The sequence below is a fragment of the Strongylocentrotus purpuratus genome, unplaced genomic scaffold, assembly GCF_000002235.5.
Source record: "Strongylocentrotus purpuratus isolate Spur 01 unplaced genomic scaffold, Spur_5.0 spur5_scaffold_7, whole genome shotgun sequence".
Classification (NCBI taxonomy): domain Eukaryota; kingdom Metazoa; phylum Echinodermata; class Echinoidea; order Camarodonta; family Strongylocentrotidae; genus Strongylocentrotus; species Strongylocentrotus purpuratus.
In genome coordinates, this window is record NW_022145613.1 from 31,124,752 (window position 1) to 31,137,396 (window position 12,645).

General features: G+C 36.7%; 1 protein-coding gene across 1 annotated transcript; it reads right to left on the reverse strand.

Moving 5' to 3' along the window:
• Positions 1-74: 74 nt before the first annotated feature.
• On the reverse strand, positions 75-4,956 carry LOC753028 (beta-3 adrenergic receptor-like). The gene is made up of 3 exons (XM_001180985.2): positions 4,549-4,956; positions 3,765-4,217; positions 75-962 (listed from the first exon to the last, which is right to left on the reverse strand). Exons 1-3 carry the CDS (start codon positions 4,954-4,956, stop codon positions 630-632), a joined length of 1,194 nt encoding a protein of 397 aa, XP_001180985.2. The 3' UTR covers positions 75-629.
• Between the last annotated feature and the right edge of the window lie 7,689 nt (positions 4,957-12,645).

Genomic DNA, 12,645 nt, shown 5'->3' on the forward strand with positions numbered 1-12,645 from the left:
AACAAAAAGAAATGCAAATAAACCTACAAATTACAATACATATGGAATAAACATCAATGTGAACAGAGAAAGTTAATCGTCGAAAGCAATTTTGAATAAATGTGTCTTGAGACAAGTTTTGAATTGGTTTACAGTCTGACAGTTTTTGGAAATTCAAAGGTTTTGTTCCAAGGTTCAGCAGAATCTTTGCAGAAGGAGCGATGACTATAAGAAAGGGTGAAAAGGCGCCGTAACTTCTCCTCCATCGCCCCTCTCCTTAATTCTGCGCGATCACAATGCAAGTAACTAACTCATTTTTTTAATTAATTTTTTTATTGTGAATATAATGTACTTCAACTCGGTTAATTCATACTCTGACAAGTTCGAAACGATAAGCTTCAATGTGTCTTTATCTACTGCTGTTCATAAAATAACATTGTTGGGTAAAAACCGTGCAGCCCTTTTGGCTAATATATTCAGTAAAGATTAAACCTGCGTTTGTGTTACTTGTTAGTATAGAGAATAAAAGTTATTGCACCAATTCGACACTCTATTTGAAATCAACTTTAAAAACAAGGACCTTAAAGCTATTTAGATGAATTGGCGTAGATAGTGTGGGTACGTGTTGATCGGCATACATAAGTAGATGATCATGTACCCCCTTGGTCGGTGCTAGCAGTCGCGACTGAGTTGGACATGACCAGTGGACCCGAAATTCGTCCCGAGAAGATGTTTCGTATGGCGCCCCTGAAATGTGGATGCTTGGTGCCATATATCAGTGGGTTCATGCAGACATTGAACAGAAGGAAAGCCTGTGGTAAAGGCGTACCCTTAATTCCTAAGTTATGGTCAAGAATAATAATGCCGTATGGGACCATACACATGAAGAACCCAAGGACCACGTAGAAAGTATTCTTAGTGATACGGGTCTCAAGAGTGTCGCCCTTCTTGACTGGTGGCTTCGTGGCGGCAGCGATAGGATTCTGTTGCCACAGATCAAAATAAGAAAACAAAAGAAAAACATTAAACTGGATAACAAGAAAGTTATGACGACGAAGAAAATATATAGGCGTAGTATTTCACAGTTTCTTAAATTCCATTTTGGTTCAAGGTTTAATAAGGCTGGTTATAGACGTTCCTGCGTTCATGGTGGTATGGGTTTCCAGATCGTTGCCTTTCTTATTGGCGGCAGACATGAGAATCTATAAATAGTAGATATGGATGTGTAATAAACATTGCAATGAAGAACGTTTAATCTTATTACGACAACAAAACAACCAGTGGAAGGAAAATATTTGTAAGAAGTTGATGGATATTGCAAATTAATTAGTACTATATTATAGTACTAATTAATTAATGAGTTCAATTAAGCTGCCGAAACATATCTTGTCACCCATAGGAGTTTACATTTGTATTTAGTATTTTCACATATATCTGGCCAGAAACAAACATCATAATGCTTAATTGTATGAAGTATGAAAATGTGTTAAATCTTATAAATGTATGTGAAAATGGAGCTCGAAGATAGGCAAAACAGGCTTTCTTATATCTTTAGTTTACCATATATTGCTTGTGACAGCGCTTTGAATGTCAAATTACCCTACATTCTTTCTACGGGTAAAATATGGGTCTTAGAAATGTTAGCAATTTTGATATTCCCATTTTAATAAGTCAAAGTAGCTTCTGATAGTATATTAAAAAAATTACTTCCATCATCCTTTTTTCATAAAAGCTTTTCTAAGGTTATTGTAGTCATTTTCATGAAAATATAGACAATTTATAATGATGGTCACAATATATTTTATTTTCAGTGCATCCTTTGTAAAATGCTTTTAAATCGACAGTATTGAGATCATTCGCATTTTGTTATGATTATGAAAACTTTCTTGCTTATTTGAAAATCCGTCAATTTACATTTGTTATGGCTGTCTTGCGATGTCACCTAAAACGATCCTTCTGCATGCTTTCATAATTTGCTATCGTAGTCTTGTCACGGAGCGGCTGTAAACAACAATTACAATGAAAGGGTGAAAGGGAACAATTTTTCTAGAACTCTAATTCATGGAAAAGTTTTGGCAGCCTTTTCAAAAAGAGAAATTAGATAGCTTATTACTAAAGAGACTAAAAATATTGAAAATGTACCTTAAGGAAATTTGAAAAGGGGTGGGAAATACCCTCTCGTGTTTTCAAATTAATCAATTAAAAATAGATCCCCTCTTTTTGTTTTATTCCATCGCTTAAAGAAAACCGCACCCCAAGAAATAACTTGACTTATTTTGAGATATGTATTATTCATTTATTGATTTTATTCACCTACTATTATCCTTTGTACTACAATAGTCAGAACTATTGTAATACGTTGGTGCTCTCCGAGGGTGACGGTTTCTCATAAATGAAAAAGATTTGTCAACTGCTATATTTTACTATGTTTAAATGAATAAATTACAATAGTTCCTCTGTAATACATTTTTCACTAAACATAATTTCTATCTTCACAGCTATGATTTTTCCTTGTTAAAAGTACAGGTTTTGTTATTGATTTAAAAAATCTCTCCAACTAAAGCTTGGTGCATGATACATGTACAATTTCACCTGGTACGTCACATTTTCATGAAAATGGCTGCGCCATTGATGTATCTCTTGTACATTTTCATAAGGGATATTGAACATCAAAGGGCAGGAATACTTCTCTTTTCTAAGAATACCTACACTTATTCTTTGGGGCGAGTTTTCCTTTAAAGAGAAATATTAAAAAAGTGAATTTTCTCGGAAGCATGGAAGCATTGAACAAAGATTAGCTATATTGCGTTACGTAATCGTAGGTTCAAAGGAGCGTAGTCCATTACAGACAATAATACAGTGTAATAGGGGCTTTTAGATTAATGAGTGGACGAGAACGGCGTGAACGTACACTGATCATGCGTGTCCATGGCAAGCCGTTTTAAGATGTACTCCTATTTCTTGATATCAAGAAATGATTTTCTGTTGTAAAGTAATGGTAGTTCTTGATATCAAGAAAAAGGAATTGAATGAAGACTGCACAGGGCGGGTGATGAATTGGAAATGTTCATGATGTACTATTGATGTCCCACATCTGCTTTGAATATTGTATGTTCTCATCATTATATTCCCATCACAAATTTTCCACAACTATGTCGTTAGATGCCCAGATTCCAGTATGAACTCATTTTCATACATAACAAGCTACGAAAGCTTTCCATCGATCTGTCTTCTCTTTCTTCTCATTTCTCTGCCCCCATCTCATCCTACTCCCTTCTCTTTCTTATCTCTTGTTGTTGCTTCCACCCCACCACCTTGTTTCCGATTTCTATCTCTTACCTCATGAATAATGATATTTATGATGATTATAATAGTAATACTACTACTAATATAGTAATAGCTTTATGTATATTGCACACTTATCCACTCCAGGAAATATTCAGAGCCTTGGGAACTAGTAATATTACCCTGGTTTCTGCCCAGCTAAACCCTAAGGCACTCGAAGCATTTAAGAAATAAATTCCGGCCAGGTACCCATTTCTTTGACCTAGGTGGAGAGTGGCAAATGCGGATTTATAACCTGCCAAAGAATATTAGTAAAGCTTTCTTTAAATTACTTTAAGTATCATTTTTATCGAAAATTAATTCTTATTCGACTTCAATCATGGCCTTCCAATCTTCCACTTTTGAGAACAAACCAGACATTTTTTTTTAGAAATGTCTTCTTGGACAAAAGAAAGAAGAACTAAGTGCAGTTGCCGAAAGAACATGAACAATATTATTACCTGCGCACTGCGCTCCGTTGGTTGGTTAGACTGGACTTGGGCGCCATCTGTGTTACTCCCACTACCACCTTTAGCGTCATTAGCCCCTTCCTTGTCGGTCGAGCCTGCGTCTTCTACGGTCGCGCTTACAGTAGCAACCGCGGTGTTCCTATGCTGCTGCCCGGTGGACCACGCGTTCTGCTTCCTCACGTGCAGTCGGATGTAGATGTAGATGCGTAGATACACGCATAATACCATGCACAACGGTATGCAAGTCAGCCAGCTGCCAGCGAGGTAGGCATGTATGCTGTACTCCGTTCCGTCCGGCCTGATTTCCTCCAGATCACTGCACATATGGGGCCCGTCGTCATAGCCGAGTCTCGTGGCACCGATGGCGTAAGGGACAATGATGACAGAGAAAGGGATTAGCCAGGTGATGAAGAGAATAATGGCAGTGTTAACGCGGCTGTATATCTGTAAGGGCAATATAGAAAAGACAGAATTCTTAAGATCTGAGAGGGGAATATATTTGTATTGGAAGTCATAAAACGGCTAGTCACTTTGAAGAAAAAAAAACTGCTTCCTTCAACTAATTCTAAGATCAGTTTTCATATGATTCAAAACATTAATATATTATGTTAAATATTCGACTTACAATTCATTTCAAGATTATACTAAAATTAGGCTGAATTATACTAAACATGATACATGATTACCGGAAACTTTAACAACAACAAATATTAGAAATGGAACAAGAATTTGCAAGAAAGGGGAACAGGAGAGATAGGGGATGGGTTCGTCATACCTTTCGATACGTTGCACTAGAAGTGGTGATAAGAAACATGCGGTTGGTACCGATAGTAACAAGATGCCACACACTGCTACCGCTGCAGGTGAACCGCAGTACAGCCACCAAGATACAGGTCTCATCCGGTAGCGGCCAACCCCGGGTTGATACCAACCCAACGATGATCCAGGGTATGGTTAAACTCACAAGGAGATCGCTGATAGCGAGGCTGGTGATGAATACGTTGGTGATCGTACGCAGCTTCGGATACAGGATGACGCAGGAGATCACTAGTGTGTTACCGAAGAAAGCGACGACGGCAATGGACCCAAGCCAAGCTGCCAGCCATCTTCGGGGTCCTATGCTGCGGTAGTCACCCTCCGGTTCGTCATTAGGTGGTAGGATGGAGAAGTTTGATTCATTCATGTTTAATTGTCGAAAATGTTGCGCTCTGCAAAGAAAGAATCGTGGAATAAACGCACGTTGTTATTCCCAAGCGAGTAGTGATCCAGGAGAGAAGGGGATTGGGCGGCTACCCCCCCCCCCCCCAAAAAAAAAAAAAAAAAAAAAAATAAATAAATAAATAAATAAATAAAAAAAAAAATAAATAAAAAAATAAAAATAAATAAATCAAGGCCCTTACAAAATTCTTCATCATAATTTAATTTAAGAGAAGCATAATAATGTAGAAAATGAATGCATAACCCGCAAAGCCCACCTCTCACATTTTCGAAAACGCTCTTGCATTTATCTAGTGGTATACTGTACCGTACTGAAGGAGTATGACCCCGAGTATGACTAGGATGAAATGTATTCGTCTACAGAAGCTACTCAGAACTGACCGAGGAGGGGAAATTAAAGTGTTTTATCGCATTACGTAGTGCGTGGCGAGGAGAGAGAAGAAACGATTCGTGTATATAGCCTTCAAAATATTTTTCCAATTGATTTACTCTCATTGAAATAATCAATCGTGTATCTAACCGCAGTGTGTTTGCATTGTGAATTTTATATCAAGTGCAGAATTACGCCAACGTGAATGTTAGTGTATTCACGTCTGATTTCAGGCCAACTATGCAACCAGAAAGAGGTAATCTTGGTTTCCCACTTTGGTTTGGACATAATTTTTTTTAATTTCATCATTTTTATTTATTGCTCTTGTGGAATTACATCCCGTTCTCACTCACTTCCTGGACCGAACTTTGCTAGATCGGTCTAATTGTGAGCAGAAGCGTCGCTAGACCCTTCTCAGTGGGGAGGGGGTGGGGGGGGGGGGTGTAGAGGCCCCCAATTACCGACAATAGTAGCCAACAATTACCGACAAATACATTAATGCTCATGTGCCAATTTCTACAAATTTAAACCTATAAACTCGGGGCCGGGGGGCATGGGGCTAATTTTCTTTTGTTTGCCTTAGTATGTATACATAATTGTATGTTTATTTGCTTTAATTTGCCGTGTATTTTAATGAAAATGAAATGAAAAAACGAACTGAACTGAACTGAATAACAGGATAGGTTACTTTAGAAGGAAGTACAGCATGACAACATAAGGAAAGGTTATAAAATGAAGTAAAAAAAACAAACAAAGGATACCATAAGAAAAGGTATAGAAGAGAAAAACAAAGAATGTCGTAAGGAGAGGTCTTAGAAGAAAGAAACAAAGTATAACATAACTAAATGTTATAGAAGGAGGAAATATAGAATAACACAAGGAAAGGTTATAGAAGGAAGAAACAAAGAATAACATTAGGAAGGTTATAGAATGATAAAAACAAAGAATAACATTAGAAAAGGCTATAGAAGAAAAGAAACAAAGGATAGCGTAAATAAAGATAGAAAGGAAAAATAATAGAATATTAGAAACAACGAATAACATAAGAAGAGGTGATAACAGGAAAAACAAAGAATAACATAAGGAATGGTGATAGAAGGAACAAATGAAGAATAACTTGAGGAAAGATAGAAAGAAGGAATGATTGAATGGTAACAACAAACTAACATGAGAGATGATAGAAGAAAAAACAAAGAATAACATGACGAAAGACAGAAAGAGAAAATGATAAAGAATAGAGAATTCAAAGGTAGAAGAGAAGATGAAAGATCGAAAAGCAACGACTATCATAATAAAAAACAGAAAAAGAAAATGATAGAAGAAAAATCCAACTTTGCTTTCGTTCATTTGTAATACTGTATAACCTTTTTTTTCTTTTTCTTGTCGATGATCCAATAAATACGTCTAACTCTCCGATTTTTCTATTTCTCTCTCTCTCTCTCTATAGATATAGCCATTCTATAGACATTATGTAAGGAGAGAGAGAGAAAAAACTGTTGGGAGGGGGGGGGGGTCGATTATCTAATAATTACATCTCTTTCTCTCTCTCTCTCTCTCTCCCTCTCCTAACATATCTCAATATTATGGATGTCTTATACAGAGCAAGGAAGAGAGATAAAGAGAGAGAAAGAGAGAGAGAGAGTCTGAAGACGACACTAAAAGAGATCTTGTAGTCATAATGAAAAACATGTGTAGGAAAGTACAATCACTGATTTGAATATTTCATCATGACTGAGTAGTGCAAGTCGTGGAGAAAACAGTGCGTGTCACTAAATGGATGCGTCTCGATAAAGGCCTCACGCATGAATAACGCTAGAGTAAAGAATATTGTTTTCTGCTGCGGTGTCACTGTACTCCAGTCACACTACAGAGATCGACTCTAGACCGACAACAGTCACAGTAACGAGCTCGACCAACAGCAGATCGACAACAGTTTACATTACCCCAAACGGCAGAAAAATCGGTTAGTGTGAATGTGGCTTCAAGTAACCGCCCTCTCATCGAGAAAAGCATACCGGAAAAAAAAAAAAGAAATCAGTATCAATGTCATCCTGTCAGAATGACCACATGTGACGCAAACGATCTGAAGGTAGCAATCGCTAGAAAAAATGACCCAGGTTCTTATTTGTGGGGGGGGGGGGGGAGTGGAGTAAAGCGTATGGCGCAGCGGACGTTCCATTATTCTATTCTTTTTACAAAAACAGCAACAAGAACATAATATTTACATAGTAATGAGGTGTGCTGATCAGTGGTAGACCAGTCGTCTCGTAACCATCGGGTCCCCGGTTCAAAACCAAGTCGATTCGCTATGCTGTTTGATAAGGCATTAATCCTCATTACCAAGTCCATTGGAGAAGACTTAAAGTAGCAATAAGCATAAAAATGCTTTCTTAGCAGTCAGGTAAAACTAACGAACAGACAGACCGAAACAGACAAACAAGCCTACGACCATTCCAAACTGAATATGCCGGTTCTCGTCCGATTTTATGATGTGTTATGTATCTGATCTTGCGCTCGATTGAAGAAGCGATTTTTTTCGGTATGGAAATCGTTAAAATATTTAGAAATTCAGTCCCTCGAAACTTCATCCCGAATGACAATGCCAAATCCTATTATTCATGATCTGTACCTGCTTATATCTTGTAATTTGTCATTATGTGACAGGATATTCATTGGGATAAGGTAGGAAGGATCATTTCAAATGAAGAAAACAAAATGAGGAATATACAGTCAATGATAATCTTCATAAATAGATGTCTTCTACAGTTTTACTCGGTGAAGAAAAAATGAATTCAAAGGAATAGAATCCATGAAGGTGTAAATTCTTGAATACCAAAAGAACTGTCATGTGCAAGCCATACCGATTATGAAATGTAATGTATTAAGAGGTTTCGGGTACATTAACCAATGTTTAGTCCTAAGATGTTAATCAATTTCCGTATAATGTCATTATTCTTCCCCTATAGACAGGAATGATGTACGGTATGTTGTACTTTTCTTCAAATTTACCCCCCCCCCCTCTCTCTTTTATTGAACTCACAAGGGAATCAAAATCTTGGTTTCTCCCATTCCCTCACAGTTGCGCTGTATTCCACTTTCCCTATCTCCTGTATCATCACTTTTTCATAATATCATATTTTCATATTTTCCTTTTCATTCGTTTTGATTCATTTGACATGCATTTAAATAGGTCCATTTACAACAATTTCATAATTGTCTAGGCAACTGCAAAATTGTCTGTTATCATTTGGATGCGGTAGGAAGGATCTTTTTCAGTGAAGAATTTACAGTCTATGATAATATTCATAGATAGATGTATTCTACAGTTTTACTCGGTAAAAAAAAGAATATATTCAAAGGAGTAGAATCCATGAAGGTGTAAATTCTTGAATACCAAAAAAACTGCCATGTGCTAGCCATACCGATTATGAAATGCAATGTATTAAGAGGTTTCGGGTACATTAACCAATGTTTAGTCCTAAGATGTTAATCTATTTCCGTATAATGACATTATTCTTCCCCTATAAACAGAAATGACATATTGTATGTTGTACTTTTCTTTAAAAATAAACCCCCTTCTCTCTCACTCTCTTCTATTGAACTCACAAGGGAGTCCACACTTTAGTTTCTCATATTCCAAAACATTTGCGCTGTATTCCACTTCCCCTTTCTCCTGTATCATAACTTTTCAGAATATCATATTTTCCTCTTCATACGCCTTTATTCCTTTTACATGCACCTAGATAGGTCCATTTACAACAATTTCATAATTGTCTATAGGCGACTGCAAAATTGTTCCAAAGGGACTCTCCCAATTCACGTTATATCACAAGAAAATGCGCTGCATCTCCCTTGAAAGGAGAAATAATTAATTCTTAGAATTGTCGTGCATTCCCCCCATAAAATTTCACACTCCATTTTCTGTAGCTTCATCTCTCCTGCACTCAAGATCTATCTACATTTATACACAAGAGACCTACATTATTTTGATAAGAAAATGCTTTTATTTCTCTTTTGTATCATTTACTTTCCTACTCAAGGTGACGTCTTGAGTATAGCGTTTGCTTTTGAGGGTGATTCAATTGTAGTATGGAACGTAGAAAAAATAAATTAATAAAAATCTTCGATGCACGAAAGTTTTTCTTTTCTTTCTTTCTTGATAGGCTACGTAAAGAATGTTAACGATAGAAACAAAACAGATGCAAAGAAACATGTCGAGAGAAACAGACACCTGATTGCTATGTGAAGGTTTCTCTCGTTTTCTTTCGTCTTTTTTTAATATTTAAGAGAAGCGCCACATTTCGAATATGTAATGTAACTTTTAAAAGTTAGGGTAAAAATTTATTTTAAGATGAAAAGTTTGATAACACATTTTGAAAAAAATGTGTAGAAAAGATGAAAAGACGTTGTTATTCATTTTTTCCCCTTTTTTCTTTCATTTACTTTTCTTTGCTATGAATGAACACTAACAATTAATTTATACAGTAGGTTTGCGGCTACACCATGTGTGAGAGAGAGAGAGAGGTTTGAGGCGTCCTGAAAAGGACTCTGACTCGGTAATCTTTCTTGGAGGAGTGTAGTCCTGAAAAGGACTGTTTGTTATCTTTCTTAGCATATAGTTCTCAGGAGAACTATAGTGCTTGGAGAGGATGAGTGGCTCGACGTTTCGAACAGGTTGACTATCCGTCGTCAGGAGTGACGACTGAAAGTTCACCTGACGACGGATAGTCAACCTGTTCGAAACGTCGAGCCACTCATCCTCTCCAAGCACTATAGTTCTCCTGAGAACTATATGCTAAGAAAGATAACAAACAGTCCTTTTCAGGACTACACTCCTCCAAGAAAGATTACCGAGTCAGAGTCCTTTTCAGGACTCCTCAAACCTCTCTCTCTCTCACACACATGGTGTAACCGCAAACCTACTGTTATCTACATCACCATGCAAGCCGACACTTACAAGCAGCATCTAACAATTAATTTGTCTTCAGTTTGTTTACACTTTCGCTCATAAAGTTGGAATATTTTTGTTTTACCCCAATTTATGGAATTATTTTAAAAATAATTAAAAAATAATAGATCTAGATAATAGTATACATTCTCAGATTTTATTGAATAATAATTTTACAATGTGTGTTTTGCGTGACTGCTAAAGCATGTGTATGCTACTATGCTTATCAACTAGGGGACCTGCGCCCTTAAGTCATGAATGACAGTAATGAGGATTAATGCCCCACAAAAGGGCACTAATATAGCACATCGATACGGTTTTGATCCTGGGGCCTCACAGTTACGAGGCCATTGTTTTGTCACTGAAGCGTGACTGTACGCAGCGGGGGCTAGTGACAAAGCAATGACCTCGTAACTGTGAGGCCCCATGATCAAATGGGGGGACCTTCACGGTTTCGGTGATTTAGTTTGCCTACCCCATTCCAGGCAACTTGTAAATGCTCATGGGAATCACGATGATTTTCATCCTTTGTTTTGTATGATTTGTTCCTCTATGTAATCCTCTGTATACACTTTTGTTTTGCCGAATAAGTAATAATAATAATAATAATAATAATAATAATAATAATAATAATAATAATAATAATAATAATAATAATAATAATCCAAACCGTGTCGATGTGCTATATTGGTGCCTTTTTGTGGGGCATTAATCCTCATTACTGTCATTTATGACTTAATGGCGTAGGTCCCCTAGTTGATAAGCATAGTAGCATACACATGCTTTAGCAGTCACGTAAAACACACATTGTAAAATTATTATTCAAAAAAATCTGAGAATGTATACTATTATCTAGATCTAGTATTTTTAAATTATTTTTTAAATAATTCCATAAATTGGGGTAAAACAAAATATTCCAACATTATGAGCGAAAGTGTAGTACGAGGCCCTTAACAAAGATTTGCATATTAAATGGTCTATTTCCCAAATGATAATGATATTTGATACTTTTACTTACCACCTTCTTCAATTTCCTTATCTTGTTTTCGAAAATATCACTTAGAGCGGGAAACGTAGAATTCTGACATCAAGAGCAGTGAAAACACCAATAAGTTTTGTTAAATATTTCCTTTAGTTTTATGAAACGAAGCGACGAACCAATTCTGTTATCCAACTGTTTGTGGCAAAAACGCAACTAACGGAATGCAATTTCTCCCCTATGTTCATATATTCATGTTAAAGAACTTTAAAGCATAATTTGAAGGCTCGAATATCACCCCAAAACGCATGCGCACTGTGCCTATCTATTCCTTTATCCTTTATATTCATGTAGTTAATTTTTTTGTGTATCAGTCGCTTCCATTATAAATACATGCTGCCGTCACTGGAGTGACACATGCGCAGTATTACCAGGATTTATTCAACGAAATAGTATCAATAGAAGTTTACTCCGGAGGATTTGCATTAATTTATCATTATTATCCGATGAGAGGAATATATAAAAGCAGAGCAAGTCCAAAACAAAAGTTAACCTCACTGCACTTCAAACTGACCCCCAACCCTTCATAGAAAACAAATATTACCAATTTATAATTATAACCCTTCCCCCTCCCCTTTATATTTTTATTTTGGTGGATGAGAAAAATATTAAAATTTCCTGTTCTGAATCAAGAAGAAAGACAATTGTCACCAATACAATTTTTTCTTTCCCTCAATTTAATAAACCAAAATAAGTAGAACCATATGGCGTAAATAGGCATAATGTGATTGAGATTGGAATGTGACGCTCCTTACCCGAATGACAAATTTCTACTTTATAAAGTGAGCGAGAAAAACATGGGGCACTTTATTACAATGGTGTCAACCGGTCTATTTTGTTAAAGATAAAGTATAGCTTTTAGGTGTGATATCGTCATCGAAATGTAAGAAACAAGCCCAATATTAAGTGACGGATGCCCGTACATGGGTAGATTTCGAACTTTTTTGCCTTTGCTCAAACTCTTTTCCTCCCCAATTTTGCCATGCATGGATATATACACACAACCACACACGTCCGCACACACCCGCACACACACTAACCCGAACTTTAAAACACACATAACATCCCTTTCATCATCGCCTCATTCACACACACCCGCACACACGCACGCACACACGCACACGCACACACACGCGCGCACACACACACACACACACACACTTTCCCTCTTCAACATTTTGTTGCTGTTGGTGTATATTTGATTTTTCGTACTCACTTGAATTCATTTACCATCTTATTTCGCTTTTGTTGTTGTTATCTTAGCACATCGTGGCAGGGAAGAAGACAGAAAACTACC